This window comes from Trachurus japonicus, chromosome 16 (assembly GCF_045865225.1).
Source record: "Trachurus japonicus isolate A0001 chromosome 16, Traja_1.0".
Taxonomy (NCBI): domain Eukaryota; kingdom Metazoa; phylum Chordata; class Actinopteri; order Carangiformes; family Carangidae; genus Trachurus; species Trachurus japonicus.
This window is the reverse complement of record NC_140922.1, coordinates 26387055-26410696: the sequence shown is the minus strand read 5'-3', so window position 1 is coordinate 26410696 and position 23642 is coordinate 26387055. Positions and strand designations below refer to the sequence as shown.

Genomic DNA, 23642 nt, shown 5'->3' with positions numbered 1-23642 from the left:
TTCAATGACCTGAAGCATAATGCTGTAGAAGCCTCGAAGGGCCAGACAAAGCCCAGACTTAAACCCCACAGAACATCTGTGGTGACACCTGAAGATGACAGTTCACAGATGCTTCCCATCCAATCTGACGGCGCTGGAAAGGACCTGCTGAGAAGGATGGGATAAACCAGCCTAAATCCAGACATGCAGGCCCCGTTGAGAACCGCCTAAGAAGAATCAGCTTTAATTGCTGCCAAAGGGACTTCAGAAAAGTACTGTAAATGAAAGATTAGAGTCTTAGATGTTTAGCAGGCTAAATCAAGTCTTGAATCCTCTTGTTTTGCACATTTGCTGTATAAATTCATCTTAAATTGAATATTTAGCGAGCAAAGATTAACAGATTATGACACTTAACCATCTAGGAAGTAATGTAGAAAATGCCTTTTGAATTTAACACCAGGAAAACAAAGGTTTAGGCCGTTTACCAATAACAATGCTAACAGGTTGTCTGCTAACCTGCAGAGAAACAAGTTGACAAATAATATCAGCAACAACATGGTTTTGGATTAGGCTAGTACTGTATATAATATGAAGACTAAAAAACAATTACACCATGTTTCTAACTGTACAGTAAATATAGAGCTGGTTAGCTTAGGCTATAAAACTGGAAATGAGGGGAAAACAGGTAACAAAATATGCCTTCCAGCATCTGAGAAGCTAATTAACATGTAAGTCTAAAAAAATCAAGTTGTGTTTGATCATGGGATTTTACACTTATGCAGATTCAACGAACAATGCCAAACTATCCCATTAAAAACATGTGGTTGATGTATTTATTTTTAAACAGAAATTACAGCTCTAGTGCAACAGGCCCAAACTAAGTTCATCAGTCTTAACTGAGTAGCATAGTGACATCTGACCAAATGAGAGTAGAGGTCATCATGTGACTAACAGTGTGGTGTCGGAAAGAGCCAAGATAGAGGGAGAGAGAGAGGGAGAGAGAGAGATGACGGCTCTCTCCCATCAGGCAGCACTTAGTTTACAGCCTGTCCTCCTGCTACAGCAGCCGACCGACACCATGCAGGCAGCTACACTTGATATTCCCAGCACAGCACAGCTCGGCTCAAACGGGACATCTGTTATCTTCCTGCAGCTCAGCCGACATAAACCCACCTCCCTCACGATAAGATATCATAAGAGGAATATGGATGAACTGCCCATCTGCTTTACTTTTTAATTAGCAACACAAACTGATGGGATTCATATTCCTGTGCACTCTGTGAGCACCGAGTCTATGCTCCGAATGACTAAAGGTGCTGCAAGTGAATTAAGTAGAACTTCAACTTAAACCTAAACTTTGTCATGACTCATTTGAAAGCCTTATTCTTCATCTCTCACACCTGAACGACAAAATGTCGTCCACCTGCCCTTTTCTCTGAGCTTTTACTCTTGCTATAAAGTCATCTAAGAGCAATTTTAACTTTCATATAGATGTTGACAGACTCAGCCATGCATTTTATTCACTATGTGACTCAATTGGACTTTCTCAATGTGTACATTTTACTCACACTGAACTTCTCCTGACATGTGGTATTGAAATCTATTCATATTTCCGAAAACCTGTCATTTTCTGTTTGAGTTGACACACAAATGGTTTATACAGTGTTTGGGGGAAAGAAATCCATTACAGCAGGTGTCTATCTGCCAACACTGTAGTCAAGTTCAAAGAAAGACCTGCACTGGCATTTAGTCTTTTACCTGCTCTGACTCTCTCTTCTCTTTCCTCGGAGAAAGACAGTAGTGAGTCAGAGGAGGCTAGCTCCTTGGTACAACTCAGAAATGTGTGCTCTACAGCAGATTTCAAGAAAACTAGAAGGGATGTGGTGTTTGAATAATCTGGAAGAATTTCAAAAAGCTTGGAAAGAGTCTGTTAGTCTATTAAGATCCAAATAAAGTGTTGATATGAAGTCACAGCCTCCTATTATTCATGATAGACAACAAGAGCAGCCCCAGGTTTCTGTTCAGCTCTGTTGTCAAGCTGACAAACAGCAGCTTGCAGTGATTATTTATTTTGGTCTATTGCATCACTTGCAATATGGCTTAATGTCTTTGTCGCTGCTTATACTGTAGGTGTCAGAACTACTTTGAAGTGTATTTAAATTATGTATTTAAAGTAGCTACCAGAAAAAAAGTACCAGAGCTCCAAATGCATCCATCACATGTGGAGTGATTCTTTTTTATTTGCAGGTCTGCTGTCCTAAGGCTGCAACCCAATGTACATCTGGTGTTTGAGAGGGTCTAGAGTAGATGCTGCTGACAGGTTTATCCAGTTCAACAACCTCTAATCTACCCCTGAGAAATGCTCAAATTGCTCCTCCTGTGCCAGTTGCGATGCCGTTTCTCTTCTCGCTGCTGACACTCAGTTCAATAAAGAGGTTTTCAATTGAACGATGAACTGCAGCTGAAGATGTCAGTCTATCAAAAGAACAGTTGTCACTGTGCTGGACATTGCTCTTGAGCTGAAGATAAACTATTCACATGCAAACCTCCATTTTCAAAGACTTGTGATTTCTAGAAAATGACAGTGCTTGAGCGAATGGCAGAGAGAGAAGGGCCTCGCTCTCTCGCCCTCCCTCTTTAAACCTCTCTTTTCTCCAGTAACTGCTTTCCACATCACTTACCTGCCTACACAAACCAGGCTGAAAATGAACAATATGGCTGATCTACCTTTATCTATACACTATAATTCTCACTGCTCAGAAATGACACAATGTCGGCAGCCAAACATCCTTGACAGAAGAAATGACTTCATTAACAGGCAACAAGTGTTAGTAGAGTGAACTGGAGAAAGCACGGAGACTCAAGTACTGCTGCTGCAGAGAAACTATGTATATAAAAACACAAACTACTATAGATTCAAAGTCCCCAAGGTGCTTTATCTACATGACATGGCCATTCATGCTGGGCTTTACGCAGAGCGTCAGCTGTTTTTGGTACCTGAGCCGACAGTAAACACTGAGACCATGTGGTTGACCTGCCCGACGGATTAGTAAGGCTGCATGCTCACACGCACTTTGACACAAGACTTTTATTTTAGGTATGACCCGCATATCCACAGGATTGAGACTCTAACTGTGGCCAACAATACATTTTATCTGATCTGCATTATCCGCACTAATACCATCCATTAAGAAACTAGACATATAGCTATTTCTAGCCTCTTCAAAAACATATTAGCACCCTGCTCAGGACAGTTGAGTGTTTGTATTCAGTGACTGAAAGTGTCCTTGTTTTGGTCTTGTTTGTTGAGGATAATGGAAGTAAAAGAGGTTGTCCATGTTTTGTTTTTTTCTGTGGCAAACACCTTAAGTGCTTCAGTGCATTATTCATTTTAAAAAGATTTTTCTGTCCTCAAAGAACTCACCACAAAACTGTGGCTGGTGGTTTGGATGTGCACAGTTGCATCTTAAAATCCCATTAGCCTTCCATATATCTTTTTTTTTGACTGACTGACTGACTGACTGACTGATCCTAGTTCAGCATGTCCCATATTTCATTTGTAGTAGGGATACTAAAACATTAATGTGTTGGCATAATGCTTTCAACCAAATTCCATGATCATCAGCAAAGAGCAAAGTTAATGAACATTAAATTTTGTCATTACACAAACCTCTTGAAACACTAAAGTACCAATAGACAAACTTTCATAAAGTAAAGAGAGAATCCTACGGTCCAAGCTACAGCGCAGCTTCACACTGCTGCGGGATTTGGATTAGGTTCACCTCGGAGTAAAGGTTAAAGTTCAACATGGAGACAAGGGTTACAGGTTATGGATTAAATCATCAGTGGGAGCATTAAGATGTTTACGTGTGTGTGTGTGTGTGTGTGTGTGTGTGTGTGTGTGTGTGTGTGTGTGTGTGTGTGTGTGTGTGTGTGTGTGTGTGACAGTAACTCAGTGTCTGGTCAGCCGTGTTTCGAAGCCTAATGCTCTGCAAAAGTTGTCAAAAGCCACAGTGACGTATGACTTTGAGTCCCTGTGAATTGACCGGTGAGAGTAGTGAGTGTCTGCTGCCGATGGCCGCAGGTTGCAGCAGCAGTGTGTTGATGTGGAAAGCTGCAACTACACTTCAACATGGCACCCACCCCCCACCACCATAATCATAAAAAAAACACAGTAAGCCTGTGGCCTGTCTTTGCTTTGTCCTTGTCGTGTAAACTCTCCCTCCTTCCTTCCTTCCTTCCTTCCTTCCCTCCCTCCTCCTCCTTCCCACCGCCTAGCGAGCGCCAGTCCGCCCCAGCTGGGATTTTAGATGCGGGGAGTCGAGCATGGCGGGATTGAGCAACAACTTTCTCTCCATTCTCTCACTTTCTGCCCATCTCTCTCTCCCCCAGGAGCATCTTCTGCACCACTGCTCTGCCACCATTAATTCATCAGTGAAAATCTCCTGCAAACTTCCTAAACAAACAAGTGCGCTGACTTCTGCTCCTCAACACACACACTCACACACACAGAGGTCACCCAAGTATAGAGCTCCTTAGACATAACACGTGCTCCTGCAGCTGCTGTCCAACACACTGAACGACGCTGTATTGATATGCTCCATGATGCAGATGGAAGCAGACAGACACAGCCCCTCTTTACGTCTGACCTAATAGCTGCTGACGGACTTTAAATACATATTTTCTAATCCAGTTCCCTGCTAAAATGAAAGAGCAGAAATGTCTGTTTAATGATGAGCTGCTAATGAGTTTATCCACTCCGTGCTCCACATCTGTTTTGTTTACCTCACTCCACGGTGAAGTCCCTCGGGGGAAAGCGCGCACGTGAACACCAACGCTATTCGCTCCTTTTAAAAACAACTGAGTCAACAGATCTCACGCTCTTGTGTACCGTGTTAATTTACAGGAGCAGATTGGAATTTGGGAAGCTCCCAGTGTTTGTTTTGCATGTTTAAGAAACTCCCACAAAAAAAACGAGATGAAAGAACAGAAAACACATTTAGAAAGATAAACAGCATCCCTTCGTACTCTGAACTAAAAGAGAGTGAAGGAGAAGGAAGAAATTCAGTGATATAATGAGACAAGCTGGATTTAAAAACTGTAAAACACAACCAATCAAGTCCTGAAACTTCTGCAGTTATAGATTCATCTCCAGGGCATGCACGAGATTTATGAATTTGTAATTGGACTTCCAGCGTCAGTCTGGCTCTAATTTTGAGGGCGTCGATAGTTGGCTTTGTTTGGTGATTGCAGAACGAGTTTGTGACGGGGCCGTTTCAGGAGAACTTACTGAAAAATAATGCAAGCGATGTGTTTGCAGGATTTTATGATACAACACACCTCCTCCTTCAGTCGTTCTTAAGTCAAACAACTTCAGTCAGAGTTAGTAATGTGCTACTGTAACTGTACATACTGTATCTGGGGATGTCTCGAAGGCGAGTGGGCTGGCTTGTTGTGTACAGTACATGTTTGATTGACAGCCAAGCCAGAAGAAGTAAAGAGCAACAACGTAAACAAACTTGAGACTGAGGAAAGACGGCCTTGTGCTGCCAGCAGCACTGAAGGATAAGTACAGCTATTTACAAAACATGCAGAGAACCAACTGTTCCTCCACTGCCATTCCCAGTGCCTGAACTGTATCTGCTTATCAATAAGTGATCAATATGTACCTCATATATCCAATACAAAGAATTGTTGTGGTGCCTTGTATCAGCTGTGATTGCACGAGTATCACTGATACCACAAACATTTTTATACCACTGAATATTATAATAAAGAAAACTACTTCATGCAGATTGTTGGCATTTTGCAGATACATGATCTGCTCACTTGCTGATGATACATTGTTGAGCATCTTCTGAATGTATTCTTTAAAGTCACTGATTCCATGGATTTATGCAAATTAGGTCAAAATCAAACTAATCTATTGGCTATAAATTGGTTGTTTCTTACTCCATAGGGTCCCATCGACCCTGTTCTCAGTGGTTTCATTATCAAAATGTTATAACCCCAACAGCTGTTTGTTTACCAGCCTTTAATGTTTTCAGACACATTTAAAGAGCTGACCGCACACACCTACACACACACACGTTATGGCCCTGAAGTTAAATGTTAATCACAACCGACACTGAACAATGCAGCTGTAACAAGTGTGACTTTCAAGGTGTGACCCCCCCTCGGCTCACGCACACACGAACATACACACAAATACAGTGTGAATCTATACTGACAGCAGCAATACGCAGGAATGGTCGACTCTGTACTTATTAATTAATATATAATAATCAACATGCAAAACACGGTTGCTGCATAATTCAATATTTCCATCCCTTCCATCCTCCCTGTTCATTAAAACATGCAAAATATCCAATCATTAGCTTGTCCCTACAGTATACAATATACAATGCACTGCACTGCAGGCCACATACTGTGCATGTACTGATTCATGCTGACAGCATCTCTCACCCATCCAGGTAAAGCAATCAATTACTTTACTCCTCGGGAACAGATGGTGTCATTCGGTCAAATGGTCATGAAGCGAGCAGTGGAAACATCACTGCTGGCTATGCATCATGTGTGTGCGCGCGTGTGTGTGTGTGTGCATCATGTTAACAGATACGTTCATTTGAAGAGATTTACAGCGGTGATTCCAGGCATCATTCAGTATTTATGATCCCTGTGGACTTAACACACGCTGCGGTTGATGTAATATACACGTTAATGACGCTAAAGCGACTGCTGTCCAGCTTCTGATGTGAGTTATTAAGCTGCAAATCATCACTTGTCTGTAACTTGAGCGGTTTAGGATTCCTCTCACATGTCGTGTTCAATTTGCAGTCGGTCCCGAATTCAGTTTTTTTTTCCGCCTTTTATGTGACAGATTGAATTTGACATTCATATATGCACCGTGTATCCCCAATCTTAAAATAAACCCAATACATGTATGACCTGTGGCCATGCGACTGATGTCAGATTATATGGTTTTCACGTTGTTTTGCATGGGAATGTGTCACATCTCCGTGTCTATTTGAGTAGATAATAAGAAATATAATAGCTTCATATGGGGGAATGCGACGGTGCAATTTTAATTAGCCTCAGCAGATCACTGTAATTTCCAGCGACACCTGGCCGGATGCCCTCTTCCTCTTCTTGTCCTCTCACAACTGTCATCAGTCGGTCTATCTGGGCCACCAGGTTCCTGTTTGCATGTAATGACAAATCCACTTTTTCTGATCAAAGTGGATTAAAGGTACAGTGTTGAAGATTAGAAACATGTCCTGCAGTGCTCATTTCACCTGCTCCACCAAGGTCTGCGTCAACCCAGGTATCAGTGTGCGGATATAGACCTACCTAATGCATCACCAGGGCACCAGGCCCTGGCCACAACATTAAGACCAAGATCCAATAAAGTGGCAAGAATAAGGATTACATGAAGATGGGCACTTTGCCCCAGGTAAGGTTTGGATTTAAAGTCGACGTCTACTGGAAACTCGAGTTGTGGTTTCCTTGCAAGTTCATTTGAAGTGGTCGTAGGACGGGGTGCTGTATGCTTCAGATCTACTCGGTCATAAAACGTGTCTTGGAGCATGTCTGCAAGCAAAAGTGTTTGTACCTGATCTGAATGGTAATCCTCCTTTCAAATAGGGGAGTAGGGCACACACATTTGGAAAAGCCTCTGCGTGAAGATATTCAATCTGTTGCACTGTGAAAATGCCCAAATCAGAAGTTTCCCAGTGGGCTCAGAGTTTCTAGTTTGAGCCAAATGGCCTACTCTGTTAGCATGTGTCGAGGAGGGCATGATGGTCTATTGTAGGTGGCAGAGTGGGGATGGTGGCAACAAATTATTATTTTACTTCATAACAGAAAATATATTTCTGCCCCACAGCAGAACAGATGCAATAGTACCGTAATACAAAGTCATTTTGGCCTCTGTTGGTCCTCTATTAAATGTGGTTGTTGTGTTGTCACTAACAAAAAATTCTAATTGCTTACTTTGACTAAATGAATAACTTACCATAAAAGTTACTTATTGAAACTTACAGTGTTGCAACTGTAGCTTAGGTTTAGGGTCAATTGGAATATCTGAATTCATCCATAAATATTATGAATGAAATTTAGATGGCATAAGTTTGGTATGTAAAAGTTTGGTTGGTCCAGGCTAAACAGTCTCTGAGGAACTGAGAAGAAAGATAATAAGACAAGACGATGTGAAAAAGTTAATGACCAGACATGGCAGCTAATGGTATAAGGCACTCACATCAAAAAAAAAAAAAGACCAAAAAAGAAAAAAACTATAACTAGCATCTGTTTGTCAGTTTTTAAAAAGCTTTATTCCAATATGTCCATTACTGCTCTCAGTAGCTGAGAGGCCACTCTGAAGCGTTACCATTATTCAGCCAGACGCTCCAGATTCTTTGTGATCATACAATAGCAGGCAGATGATTTTGCAAATGGATGATGTATCCGTGCAAAGCTGGTGTGTAAAGTGACACACAGCCCGCTCCACTTCTGAAGCCCTGTCATTACAGCCTAATGACGACCGTACCATCTGTTGTCAAAAACCAGAAGGCTGCTTTCAAGTGGCCTATTAAGACGCTATAGCCATGGCTGAAAAATTACCTGCTCCTTGATAAATGCTTTCAAACCCATCGCTGACAAACCCATTGTTTCCACTACAATCCCACTAAGCCTTTCAAATCTCTCCATTCTGCTCTCCGGGGAGGAAATGCCAGTGTTGTCGACTTCGTCTTTTCATTTACACATCTTTTTTTTTTCTTTCCAATCCCCTAACAGCATTGATTGAAAGTGGTTCCCAAAACCACTATCAAAAAGGGTCTGAGTCTTGTTTGAAGACAGAAAATTCTAGGAAAATCAAGTATGTACCATAGTACTTAAGGAGTTTGCTATTAAACCATTCAAAGGCGAAGCTTTGGGAAAAGCTCTTAGCAGAAAAAAACCTTGAGATTAGCTCTCCTTTGATTTACTTGATAAAGAACACCAATACAACAAAATAGGTCTCTCCACTTTTTCTCTTCAAGTCGTCTCCATTTGCATGGCAAAATGTGTACTCATGCAGTAGCTTTTTCTCATTATGTCTGTTCTTCCTTCAAAACAAACCTCAATTTAAAATAAAGCCACTTTTTAAGCACCATTAACAAGGGAAATTGCTTTTGGGTGAGAAGGAGGAGAGTGAAAGAGTTGGTACATACCCAGCAGGATTCAGAACAGGTTCCATTGACTCTTGTGCAGAGGAGATAATGGAATCGATCCCTTAAAACTGCTTAACTTAAGCATAGGAAAAAGCCTGTCATGTGACCTTGTCCTCATTGTGGGGCACTGTGCTAATTTATTTACCTGACATAACAGGGACGGGACGCACAGACAGGAGGAGAGGGGAGGCTTGAGCTGGCCAAGCCGATTTGAGCCTGTTACTGATGCCTGAGCCAAGAGCCTCTGAAGTGGGAGAAGGAGAATATTAGTGTATATGCGGGGAGATACAGTACTGTAGATGGGAATGTGCAGGGAAGGACTGAAACAGACAGGACGGAGAGGGAAAGAAGAGGGAAGCTGTCAACGCTAAGACAGGGACAGACGGCTGGTAATGCAGAAGCAGTGTAGAGACGATGAGGACGACCGAGGCCGAGTGCAGTAACAGTTATAACGCCGGCTGTGTTGTGTGCCATGTTATGCCTGGTCCTCACTGAGCGTCCCGGGTGGCCGGGCTCCAGGGGCGTGTCACCTGGGTCTGTTCCAGGTGGTAAAAGCATAAGGGCTCCTGGTGGCAGAGATGTGCCACATTCAGCCATCTGGTGATGAGTCACCGTCTCTGCTCTGTTTGCGCTGACGGGGCACAAGATGGCAGGCCATCAATGTGTGTGTATCTCTCTCCCTCTGTGTCTGTGTGTGTCTGTGTGTGTGTTCGATGCATTAGCACCTTATTTTCCATGATGGCAGCTCAGCAGAGACATAATCAGTGGAGGCTGAATGTATCTGGATCCCATCTGCAAAATGATGATGAAAGAGGCCTTGACAACTCATTTAATTTAGCAGGGTTTCAACCCTCTAAAATAAAAGTCCTCTGTGTCAAACAGAAATGGGGGTGTTGTATTACCAGAAGGCGTCATGTGAAGCAATACATTCTGTCCCCATTTAAGAATTAAGAAGAGAGGCTGAGAATATGCCAATTTAGATGCTCAGTGTTTGGTAAAAAAAAAAAAAAAAAGATAAGGTCACAGAAGAAAGTGAGAAGAGAGAACATCATACACAGCCACACGTGGCTTAACATGCACACGTGCTACAAATAAAATGCAAGAACTGGAGTCGGGCTGAGGGCGATGCACACAGCAATTTCTCCAGTACTGTGCACGCCTGATGTCGACATGCATGCATGCTGCCTCGTAGATAGATGCAGCAAACTAACAACCTGCCCTTGTGTGACAGCTCCCCTCCTACAGGCCACAGTTGACCCAAATCTCTGCCTTTTTTTCCCCCCTTCTCCACGGCTTTACCCACAATTCCACATCTGATGCTGGGACAGTGGGCACTCCACTTTCTCAAATCCCATTACTGTTGCTCATACAATTATCATGGTGGGGAGACTGCTTCAGCAGGAATACTTCTACTGCCCCCTACCCACCAACATGTAGCCTTACTTCCCTGTGCAGACAGTTGCAGCTCATACAGCAGATACAGCACAGGGCTTTTAAAAACAGGTCTGGTGACAACTGTCAAAAACACATTTAAAAAATATTTAATTTTTTTTTTTTTTTTAATAACGGAAATCAAGTGTTTCAAGGATTTACTGGTGTGTGATTATATCTTTAAACTAGAACAAGAAGTGGAAACAATATTTTCACATTGTATACTGTATGGAATCACAAGAGGAAATCTTTTCTTCGGCTGTACCTCTCTGCGTGTGCTTTTGAATCATTTGGAAGTAAAATAAGGAAACTACTGCATCCTTTAGGGCAAATACTGATGTATAACCCTTCACTGGAAACGTACTAAGGCAGCCAACATCAATCAGGTGTTTCATTTGCAAGAGAGAAGCATGCACAGTATTAACATCTTAAAACTGAAGTTGTTTGTGAGAAAGTTGTATGGCCTCTGGTCTGCACATCACACATAGGTTAGTCAAAGTGAAACACAGCTTTCAGTTTCATCAACTATTGAATTACATATCATTAAATTTTGCTAAATTTGTGTTATAGTACAATTATGTCATTCATATTTATGTGTTAATCTGATTGTTTAATTGTTGTATTGCTGTAAAGAAAATTTGAAAATGACTGCTCAATAAAAAGGAATGAAGACTTTAGCGCTGCCTCCTTGGTGGATATAAAGGCTCCTAACACCACCTTAATATTCCCTATAGGTATATTGTTTTTATTATAGGAAATGAAGCCTATTCCAGTATTGCAATATTAAAGTTGAAGAATCCACCTCTATCAGTGGAAAAACAAATCATTCTAATGTGACCTGATCTGTGATCCTAGATCTGTGCTCCTATTGTGACAGTATTTATCAGTATGGGTGCTGAACGGAGGCAGGCCTTGAGCGTCTTGTCCTGTTAAATTACAACTGTAAAAGAGAAGCAGCACATGAAACATGCTCTCGTGCAGGGATTCAAAACCAAACGCTTTCCACACACACACACACACGGACAGGGTCACAAAACGCCAGAGGAGTGGTCTGCCCTGAAACAGCAGCAATAAAAGCTGCAGAGGTAACATTTCCGTTGGCTCCACATCCATCTGTCATTGTCATGGAAACTCAATAGCACCTCTGGCAAGTGCGGGATGGAGAGTTGCAGACCGAGGACTCACACAGTGAATCATAATTGAGCTGTTATCTTTCATAGTTAGCAAATTAAGGGTTTTGTTATGTCTATATCTCTATCAACGTCAATCAAATCCTACAGACATGAAGATAATATGCCTGAGGTAAATCCACAGTATAATTTGCATTCATAAGATGCTGAGCTTATTTTGTTTTCCTGTTTAAAATTTGGGGAAATGCACTGCTTATGTTAGCTAATCTGACTGTCAGGGGATATAGAGGAAAACATTGTGTACATCAGCATACTAATACATAGGATTATGAACTGGAAAGACGGCATGTTTATGATTACCTACAGTATAGGGTTAAAATCTGAATTTATTTGTGCAACACTAACTTTTAAATCAGTCAGTATGGTCAGTAAAACATGCTTCCAAACAAAAACAAACTGTGCTGCCTTCACGCTGGCCGTCAGCAGCCTGGTAAGACAGTCATATGGCTCAGCAGTTTTTATGGCTGACTAAACCACAAGGCACTCCGTCACTGTGAAACCCCCGCCAGAGAGCTGCAGGGAGCAGGATGAAGAGGCTGGGACCATCTCAGATCTCCATCTTCATGAGAAACACCACTCACACGCTGAAATATGTTGGATAATGAAAACTCTGCCCGGCCCATCTATATTCCAGGGCCGGTTTGAGTTGGGCAGTGCATAATGATGTTTCTGAGCAGTGTGTGAAGAACGGCCGGGGCACTGTAATGCCCCCCTGACAGACAAGCGCCGCAGAATACTGATGTACCCGCCCGGATGTAGAGGAGGGAAACTCTTGGACTAATATTTGAAAAGAGCGTGACAAAGAAAGTATTAGGTTGCCACATGTACACATGAGGTCTGGAAGCAGCCAGCGGTCGATGACACAAGTACTCGAGCCTATTTCTATGAGGGTGGAGGGATGAATGGGAAAATAGATAAAGATATACAGTCATGTCTATATTCAGGACGCATTTGAAGGCCGATTACGTCAGCGACGTGACGAGGCCTGTCCCGATTTGAAGGCTCCTCCAAATGCGGCCTTCTCTCACATGTTCTCCTTCAAGGCCACCCGTATCCCAAGATTCTTTGGGCACTGTTCATTATTAGCCACTTAGCATGCTATCTATTGGATATTGAGGCAGCTCCATGCTGTAGCCATGGTAGCCCCACTTTGTGGCCAGATTATAGGCGTGGTCACTCGCTGAGCAAGGCTCTACTGGCTGCATAGCAGAAGGCGAGGAGTCATTGGAAGCGTAAAAAAGCTGGCACTAGGACCTTGATTGTGTTCGGACACAATCAGGAAATGCTTTCAAGTACTAGATCGTTCCATTTACCAACAATAGACGCGATGGTCAAAGGTATCTATCTCTGAAGCCAATGTCTCCGTAGGCCTCGTAGGTTGCGTCCTCTAAAGATTCCAGCACCTCAACGGGGACAAAGCTATAAATTGAGAGTCTGGGAGTAAATTTATATCTCTAGCCATTGCTCCCTCCATTTCTGACTCTTTATTGTATCTATCCATTTTGTATTTTGTTTCTTTAGACTTAGATTACTTTTATATTTTGCTAATTTCTTGAGAGAGTGGGGAAAAATGTGTTAAATGAACATCTTTGGCTGATTCAAAGCCACTTTTTTTTACTTTTAAAATGTGCAACATATTTATCTAGATAAAATAAATCTCGCCTCTACAAATGAAGTGTTGTACACGAAAACATAATAATACAACTGAGTGAATGGGGCAGTACATAACAATATGTCTGATTCTCAAACTCATATTTTAAAAGCTGCACACATCTTATCCCTGTGAACACAAAATGAAGTGTATCACTTGGTTAAAATACAAATCTGAGTGTGTTTTTATATTTAAAAGATTAAAAGAAAAAAAAGTGACATTTGTTAATGTGTAAACATTAAAATAAATCCTTTGTTGGCAAATAGGAATGCAAAGAGCTTTATCTCCATCTCTCTGTGTGATGTATTGAGTAAATCCTGTGAGCAGTGGAGGATGGGCTTTTAATCAGAAAGGCCAAGGTCTGGAGGGGAGGAGAGGGTGGGGTGCCGGGGTGGCAGCATTACATAAATAGTTTTATGCTGCATAAAAATTCATTATCACAACAGACATTAATCTTGTCAGATTTATATTTAGAAAGGGCTTACATCATCGTGGGGAAAGCAGGTTAAATCGTTGACAGCGTACAAGTACAAAAACCAATGTTTATGTAAGCCACAGCCATAGAGTCAACACAGAGGTAAGTAAACTGTTTGTCCTCGTCATACTGGCCTCTATTGGTGAGAAGTGGAAGCGCAAGTGGACGTCCATCCATCATCCATCTATCTATACATCTATCTTTACATCCATCATCTATCCACCTAATTTTTGTTGTCCTCCTGTTTCCGTCATACAAACTATAACTTTATTATGAATAACATGGGGGCGGATGCACTAGCAGACAGACACACACACACACACACACACTGAGAACAAATGATTCAAGCGTCCATGCACTGTGGCTGTCTGACAGGCTGGAATGAAGATGCTCGGTGACAACGCAGCTCTGTTCATCACATAGAGCACACACAGGAGACTATATACTGCCTGTGCCCCCCCCTAGGCTAACAGCCAATACCGTTCAGACATAAAGATGTCGAGGGGGGTGAAGAGAAGAAGAATCTTCTATTTCAGTCGGCGTGCACTTTGTGAGTAAAAAGTGTGCATTTATGCTTATTCTCTCTCTCTCATTCACACTCTGCTTGGATTCCCTCTCACTCACACCTCTGATCAGAGCTGAGAGGAACTCTGGGTGTGATTTTGCTGTGTTCACTCACTTACTGTACACACACACACACACACACACATATACAGTATACTGTATATATACACACACACACACCTCTGCGGGTGACTTCTCACAGGTACACCTAGAGATGACTCTTCATTAGCGAGGGAGAAAAAAAAGAAATCACTGAATAATTTATATCTAATCAATTTGAGACACACACATACACGCACACAAATTAGCATCTGCACCGACATCCTGCTGAGCTTCAGAGCATCAATACAATTTCACCAGTCTATTGATTTTAAGACTGAACGGAGCATAAACTGCTCCCGTTTCTTTTGAGGTATAATTCTAATTTATTTATTTGTCAGATGTCGGCAACAGACTAAAGATAACTTCACAGATACTCTAGTCTAGTGTTTCCAACTTCCAGCCCACCAGAACAGGTTCAACTGCACTTAATGTGATTATTTAACATTCAAATGTATGTTCCCGCCCCCAGTGAGTCATCAAACGTTATCTCCAGGCCACAAGCATAAGTGCTGACACCATGGGGTGAAAATCAAGGACTAAAAACATTTTGCATACTGTGAGTCAGGCAGTTCAACGTCCTTCACCCGTTTGATTCGGATGATTCTGACATGAACTCTTCAGACGTTTGCCCTAAGCACGGCAGCAGAGCTTTACTCTGTCACTTAACAAGAAACTAATTGAATTCATTTTAATAAAATACCATAACAGGCTTGAGTGAGTTGCACTTTTATCTGGCCAGCAACACAGTCCACAAGAAAATATATTCTATCCCTGAGCTTGTTCTCCTGAATTATGTATGCAACGGAGTTGATGCGCTATATTCTGAAACACTAAATGACCTTTCATGATAATTGTGGTTCAGTGTCCTTGGGCTTTCAGCCTGGGAGTGGATATTATGCAACTGGGATGACTATGCTGGACTATATGTTAGTTTCAAATGTCAAACATGTCAAGGATAACAAGGCCAGATGAAGAGTGTCCCTTTTGTTGCATGTTTTATGGAGGCAGGCGCAGTCTGCTGAGCTACCTCTGGCCTGCTAAATGGATTTTTAAAATGACTTAACCCCTGAAAAGGAAGCCTGGGACTCTGCTGCCTCCTAATGAAAACATGTTGATTGCAATTATGCACACGACTCGGCAGTAATCACGTTGTGCATGTATGTATTTCTGTTTTTTTTTTTTTACTTTTTTGCTCTCTCATCTCTCTCTTCAGTTTTTACTTTTAAAACGTGCTGTTCTTGCCAATCTACTTCAATATGCACCCACTGAACAGTTTATTATTAGGATGTCATTAATTGCAGAGCTTGAAAACTTTCCGCTCCATGTTGACATGACTACATCAGATTAGCTGTGGTTGAGCTGAGTTCATTATGTAGATGAAATGAGTTTTGAGATTTTTCTTATGCTATCCTGCTGGCAATGGCCATTAGAAGATGGTAGGTTGTGAGTTGTTGCAGGTTGGGTCCATGGATTCAGGCCATATTTTGACCCGTAGAATCCCATCATTAACAGCAGGCTGTGTGTTTCCAGTCTTCAATCATCCAGTGTTGGTGAACCTGTGACCACTGCAGCATCAGATCTCTATTCTCAGCTGACAGGAGCAGAATCAAAGGTGGTATTCTGCTGTGTAGCTCCTCTGCCTCAAGGCCCAACGTGTCGTGCATTATGAGATGCTCCCCATGCTCACTACTGTACCACAGTTGTAAAGCACCGTTCTGAGTAAAAGACTCTGGGGACTGCTCTCTGTGTGTGTAGTGTGTGTGTGTGTGTGTGTGTGTGTGTGTGTGTGTGTGTGTGTGAATCCCAGGGGTTCACAAATTTCTCAAACCAACCAGTCGTCTACCAGCAGTCATGCCTCAGTCAAAGTCATCGTGATTACATTTTCATCCTCGATCTGAAGTTTGATGTCAAAATGAACTGGAGCTAAGTTCATGAATTGGACAACTTCTTTGATTACGATAATAAAGTGCGTGGTGTACATCATACTTTCGTACAGTAACAATGATTCCCATCCACCAAAATACATATGATCTATAGTAGGCAGAGAAACAGTATATCCGGATAACAGCTATCATCTAATTCAGTCATTCCCAAACTGTGGGCAGCGGCCCCCTGGTGGGCCGTGACGGTATGCAAGTGGGCCGCCTAATGATTTTCACAATAGTATGATTTTTGTGGAAATATTTTTTTAAAAGATATTATATGTAATAATAGGCCTGGATGATAAAACAATCTCCAATCTGGACCGCGATAACGATTATCGGCTATGGACATGTTTCCTTGATCACACGGCAGAAATAAATGCGACAGCAGCCTGTCAGTCTGTGAACGCTGTCGTTTGAGCTGCAGCAGCTAAAGCTAAAGTAAAGAAGGAAACAGTGAAAGTTGGAAAAGAGTGGAAGTGGAGCAACTAGAAGTGGCAGCTAAAGTGACGGTGAACGTGTGGAGCGGTTCAGTCCGGCACGGTCCGTTCGCCTGTGTCGGCCGTCAAAGTAGGCCTACTTTCATTAGTGTCGGAGGCGGAGGCAGGTTCGTGGCATTGATGCCTTTGAAAAAAGTGTCAGCTAACATAATAAGGCATATTATAATTCAAATTACTACTTTTCAATAATTAGCAGTGGTATTGATGATTTCACAAACGATTTCCAAGAAAAAAAAGCTTCAGCAACATCATATAAAATTCAAAAGCCAAAGTTCCTGCTTTTATGATTGAAAATCACAAAATATAGCCTTACAGCATTTAAATTTCCCATCAACAAAATGTTTGATGTTATCGTGATGCTTTCATTAAAAAAAAAAAAGCTGACACAAGCTCAACACCACAGAGTTTAAGCTTTGATAGTGTCTGGTCTTGACAGGTTGACAGGTATGGGTCATGACAGCTTAGGTCTAGCATGTTTCCACTGCCTCTGCCTGACATTGAACTGGGGATAACCCCGAGATGGATGGTGAGGAGCACACTGCTGTGATGCTGTGAGACCAGGACCTGCAGTCACAAGCTGTCTCCAAGGACAACCCGGCGATCTGTCCTGGCAGCAGGAGCTATGTGATCTAATGGATGTAAAGATCATGGTCTACCAGCACTTCACTTCATTTCATATCCTGGGCAGCAGATCAGGGTTTGTCCTGCTTGTGGGAAACTATTTCAAGCCGTTTGATCTGTGGAAAATGTCAAAACACCAAACTGCCTTTGTAGCGAGAACACAGGTTGATCTCCAGCTAATACCGCCTTGTTTGACATTAAAATCAAAGCCGTATTTACCTGAATATGTTTTAATGATAGCACCTGAACAATGTTTGCGATGGCAGTTGATTTAGCAGCTTTGGCCCAGTGATGGACTAAATGAACGGTTTAGACAGAGGATGTGATTCTTCCAATGAAAGATAGGGAACTTTTCTCTAAGCTCATCAGAGATAAACACAGTCTGTCACTTTTGTTTTGAGATGTACTGTAATTTACACCCTCGTCTTCCTCCTCTGCAGGCCAATTAGGCATCATTCTCAAAACAAAGCTACAGTAAGCTCTGTTAGATTTGTTCAGAATATCACCGATAAACAATCGGACCACAAAATCCACATCCTAACAACCTCCAGATTGGGCGAGGGAGGAGCTGTGCAGACAGTTTACTGGCTAAAGATAAGTGCTCTTCATCACAGACGGACTCTCTAAAGCAAATTATTTCCTCCTCTCGCATCAGGCAGGGCCAGCTGTGCCTGCAGTTGTCACTTCACCTTCCATGAAGCCAGATGACAACAGAAGACGGCCTCTGGACTGAGTGGCCGCAGATGCTGCCACTTTCATGCTGGGAGCAGCATAAAGTTATTAGCCTAACTGTTGACATCATGCTTTCAGGCATAGACGCTCTGCAGTACAATCATGATTGTTATGACCCTTTTCATTTTCTACGGAATAAAGTTTAAATTTTCATGACAGCTTATCAGTTTATTATTTGTCACATGGGTTATTTTTATTAAATTATATAACTGGGATTCAAAAACACAAGCTGTGGTCTCTGTGTTCTCTATGTGGCGCCACTCTGAGGACAACTGTCATTTGCAGACGTTGCATAATACACCAACTTTTTCTTTAAGGTAAACCGCCCTTTTAACAGCAGCAGTCATAAAAGCCTTGCTGGTGGTTTCACTTCTCTGCCTTTAGCGTCTGTTTCCTGCAGCCTTCTCTAGGGTTGGAGACAAGAACACTTATCAGACCTTGTTACAGAGACTGTTAGCGACACACTGAATCACTCCCTCTCTCCCTTTCTCTCTCGGTGTGTGATGATCATCAAGGGACCATGGATGTCACCAAATCCGTGTTGGTGACACACAGCTACAGTAGATAAAGTAGTTTTTAATCCTGTGCCCGACAATGGTGACAGCCGCTGTTAATAACATTTTCTCCTCAACCCTCAATTATACAGTATATGCTACTTTTAGATGGGTTTATGGCTAAAAGTATGTGTGGACAGGCAATTATATAAAAATAATCAAGCACCTCTTTTTTCTTGTGGGTTCCGTCTTACAGAGACGAGACAGTGAAGAGAAATATTTACAAGGGTCTCATAATTTGCTCTTTTCCAGTGATTAATGTGAATTTTTCATTAGTTTTAGATCCTGTCTCTCTGGCTTCTCTCTGATGCCCTAGCGACAACAATGGCCAATCAGAGGAGAGACTCTGTACCCGTCTCTTCTGATTGGCTGTTTATCAGAAATCAGCAATATTTCTTATTGTCCACTCATTAACAGTCACTCAGAGAAACAAAATCCTGCATGGTTGGATGGTGGGTCTATGTGGGCTGGGGCTTTGGCCATTTAGTGGTGACATCACAAAGTTTGCTGGGAGTTTTGTTCATATCACTGGATTCCTGAATTTATTTTTTGAGTGAGTGACAGTCAGATTAGATAAAGAAATTATCACTAAAAACATATATAGATGAATAATACAATAAAATCTTTTCTTTTTTTAATGTTGAGACAGCTGGGTAGCTTAATTAGTAACACAATGGTACTGGATTATTACTAAATTCACTACTTTCATATATTGGAATTGGGAAGGAAGAAAATTCCATACTGCAGATAAATAGTAACACATCCTTCTTCTTTCTAACACCAAACTTCATATCACCATTTTAGTCCCACCAACAAGACTTTGACTGTTTATGATCATTTTTTCAAAACAGTGGAAACCAGCCGTCAGTGGGCACATCACTATGCAATCTGATAACAATCCATTTATCAATTTAAGGTAAAATGTCAGGTTCAAACATTTTGTGCAAAGTTTTCACAGATCAGTCGATGACATTATAACAAAATCTTAAAGCTGATGGTTTTGGAACAAGATTTCTCAGTCACATTCTGGTATAACGTTCGTTCCACGTGTCATTTCACAAAAATTTAATTTGATTTTATTACCTGATGAAAAACAGAATTGCTCATGTAGCCTAATGAAAAAGGGACCCAAGCAGGCAACAACAAACAAGCAGCACACATAATTAAAACTCTGAAGATAGCTGCGAAGCACTTTTTTTGTTTTGTTATGATGGTGAGTGCTGCAGTAGAAAACAGACTGATGCAAGAAAGAAGGAGAGGAGACCGAGTGCTATGAGTCATTCTCTGTTCCTGGAGAGATTCTGTTTTGGGCAGCTGATTAGTGAGATCAGGAGACAATCTGCTCTGACCTCATCTCACCATTTTGTTAAAGTTAAAGCCACCTTCCTCTTTCTGCTGTAGAATATACAGAATCCTTCTCTGAGGCTACGAGGCTTTTTATGCGTGCAGGTCTGTCTGCATTTAGAGGAGAAGGAAGACATATCATGGTCTCTGTAATTGAACATTCATACCTCCGCAGCACTGAATCTCACTCACTGTTAACCTGTCAGATGTCAACACTGGCAAGTGATACTCCATTTATGCAGACAAGTGATTGTATGTGCCTCTGCGGGCTATCAGGCAGAATGATTTGTAAAGTTACACTGCCACATAGACAACTTAATTCTCAACTAAACTGCTGCTACGACCCAGTCTTTGCTTTACATGGGCTTTAAATGTTATTCATGGGTTTCTCAGTACGGATGCGAGGACTCACATGGAACCCATGAAAACACGGAGAGGCTATCAAATATGTATGTCTCAATTTCACAAGCCAAACAGGATGGAAACGAATATATGATGCTGGCATGTGCAAAATTGTGCATGTCTTACTGATAACCTCCTCCATCAGGAAGAATTTCTCATCCTGTTATTTGCTGAGCAAAGCATAGGAAAGTCGTTTTTAGCCAAGATGTTCTCCGCTATCTCGCGGTATAAAATGTACAACCTCAACACTTTTGTCCATCATTGTCTAAACCATTATGTCATAGGTTATACTGGTCCCTGTCTGCCTTGATGATTGTTGCCACACCTGACAGGTTTCTGTGTAAACTGCATATTTTTTGGAGCTTATACAGTGATGGCAGGTTTAGCTCTCAAAACTATAACTTATTCTTTATACAATGGGTCTTTGAGGTGAACAAAAACAGGCTGTTAGCCAGCCAGACTTTGTCAGCTGTAGCTTGCTAATTAAGGCATGGGTTGGATGAAAACGCTATTTCTGGCAGTTTCCAGTTGCCTTGTTGAAAATAAGAACCCTGTATAGGGTCCTTAAATATGCACTGGCGAGACGGTACATTATACTGTATGCTGCTAAATTATTGCAGCTACAGCTACAGACCTGTGAAAAATGAAAAAAAAAAACTTAAATAAATAAGCGCAGATGTTTCAAGCAGCTGCATTAACATGCAGTTTACATCCAGTCATGCTCTGTGACATCTAAACTACATAAAAATTCTGAGCAGGCCCGTCCTGATCCTGACGTTGTATCTAGATGGAAAGAGGAAAAGATCTAAGTGACTTTGAAAGGGGGTTCATTGTTGGGACATGGATGACAGGAGGTTTAGTCACAAAGACAAGCTACTCAATAGACTTGTGTTTCTAAAGGAAAAGTGACTCACTTATGCATTAAGATATATGGGAAAGAGTTAGGAAATAGGCTGGGAACCGTGGTTGAGAGTTCCAACTCCAAAAAAATAAGTGAAAAGCTCTTTGGTCTAGGACTTCCTCAGGGATTAAGTTACTAAACTAGTTGGACAGGCATGCTAAGATTTGCTTACATTAAAGCAAAAATCTAGTTTTAATTGTTCTTTGCTCTTGTTTTGTCAAAATCAGTTTGCGTGAAGAGCAGACAAGTACATCTCTCTGATTGCTGCTACAGTATGAACCGGCCATGCTTGGTTATGGTCATGCAAAGAGGCCTTTGTCAGTTTTGCTATTGTTACATAGCTATTCTTAGCATAATGTTTAATTGCCAGTCTGGAGGAATCATTGCACGCTTAACATCAAACTTCATTCATTTATTCAACACGACCTGTCCCCACTGGTGTAAGGCAATCCAATTGTTTTGAAATTAGATCTTCTGGTGACTCAGCATGCTAACCAGGTAGCCTTTTCCTCACTTTATAAGTCACTGTAGTGTCCAATCTGCCATTAAGGAGTAGCCTAACAGTCATCTAATTTAATAATGGCGAATTGTAAGCTATCACATTGTAATATCACTATTAGGAATTTCTGCCGGGGAATTTCATCTTTTTCAAAGTGTAGTGCTAATTTCTCATAAACATAGCAGCTATAAACAGTTGCTGCTGACTTTTTGCCATCTCCTCCTGTGTGTGAAGTGTTAAAGCTGGTGATGACAGGGCCTATCTCACCTCCGCATTTTAATTTAGCTGGTGGCTGGTGGAGAACAACCTTCCCAGAAGTTAATCAGCACTGTAAGACTGTAAACACATCATGCCGCAGTCAGACTGCAGAGAGCTCATAGCTCACAGGTCAGGAGAGTGAATTAAATTTGAGTAGATTTAGATTTATGAGTTAGCAGTTGCTCAGATGTGGATCATGTACTGTACACACACCCTTATACACCCATACAGTATAATAAAAATGTCTGTGACACCCTGATGTAGACAGAGTAGCAATGTGAAGTCAGGATGGTGCCATTAAAAAGCCAGGATTTGTGAAATTGGAAAGAAAAAGCTATATGCCTCGTTGAAGCGGATTTATTTTCAAGTCTTGAGGAGAATGCACAGGAGAACAATGTGCAATTCACAAAGTACACATACAGTAGAGCCGGGAATTCATTTATAACCAGCTCATGTTTGATGAATGTCAAATGTTCTTCGCTCTGGTGCTCTTCTTTCAGATATAGAGCTGGCAAATAGCTTGTATTTTACAGCAATAAAACACACCGATTTGGAGATTTGCCTTGACAACTGGAAACTGCAACTCCTGTAACATGATTTATTAACAGGTATTTCATGCTTATTTACGGTGCACCGCAGCCTAGTTTAGGCTATACGCTGTATAATGTAACATCTAAACCTAATGAGGAGCTGATATTGCATTTTGATTGCAGTAAATTACCCAAATTATATCAATCACATTAATGGTGCATTTGGATGAGGCGCAAGTGAGACAGATTAGCATTACTGATTTTAAAAGATACAAAAATTAATTCATCCTGTATGTCGTCGCTCCTGATATTGATATGTAATGGCAGGACAATATTTCCTCAAATTTCTTCAATCTTGAGGGTTTTAAATTCTAGTCTATTTTTCTTTAAAGATATGTTTTGGGGATGGAAAGGAAATTTGCCATGGCCATGGCCACTATGTTAGGACCAGGTTCATGTGGTACATGCTGAACACTTGCAAGTAAAGACTGTATACCTTTATTATTTATAACATGGTTAATAAATAATACACATAATTGAGTGATTTGATGCATGGATTTGTCACCTTTGCATTATATGAACTAAAATGTTTAATTGACAAATATTTAATGACTTTAGACCCAAGTGTGCATGTAGTAAAAATACGGGTTTTCAGCATACAAGCTATGGAAAACAGTAATTAACCTAGTTTGGTTCTAGCTGTGTCCATGTGTGTTCTATACCATCCTACTCTCTTCCTAATTCCCCAGTGCACAGTCTCATTAGTATGATTCTAGTA

At 41.4% G+C, this 23642-nt stretch overlaps 1 protein-coding gene across 5 annotated transcripts in view; it reads right to left on the bottom strand.

Annotated features, from left to right (window-relative positions):
• The window catches only part of oxr1a (oxidation resistance 1a), a 148024-nt gene that overhangs the window by 98370 nt on the left and 26012 nt on the right, over positions 1–23642 (bottom strand). Inside the window, exon 1 of one of the 5 annotated variants that reach the window (XM_085802867.1) lies at positions 9189–9229. The exons of the other annotated variants lie outside the window; for them this stretch is intronic. Coding sequence (XP_085658993.1) covers positions 9189–9214 — 26 coding nt within the window. The 5' untranslated portion in view covers positions 9215–9229. Of the gene's footprint in view, positions 1–9188; positions 9230–23642 lie in introns of those variants that run through there. 5 annotated transcript variants of the gene reach the window in all.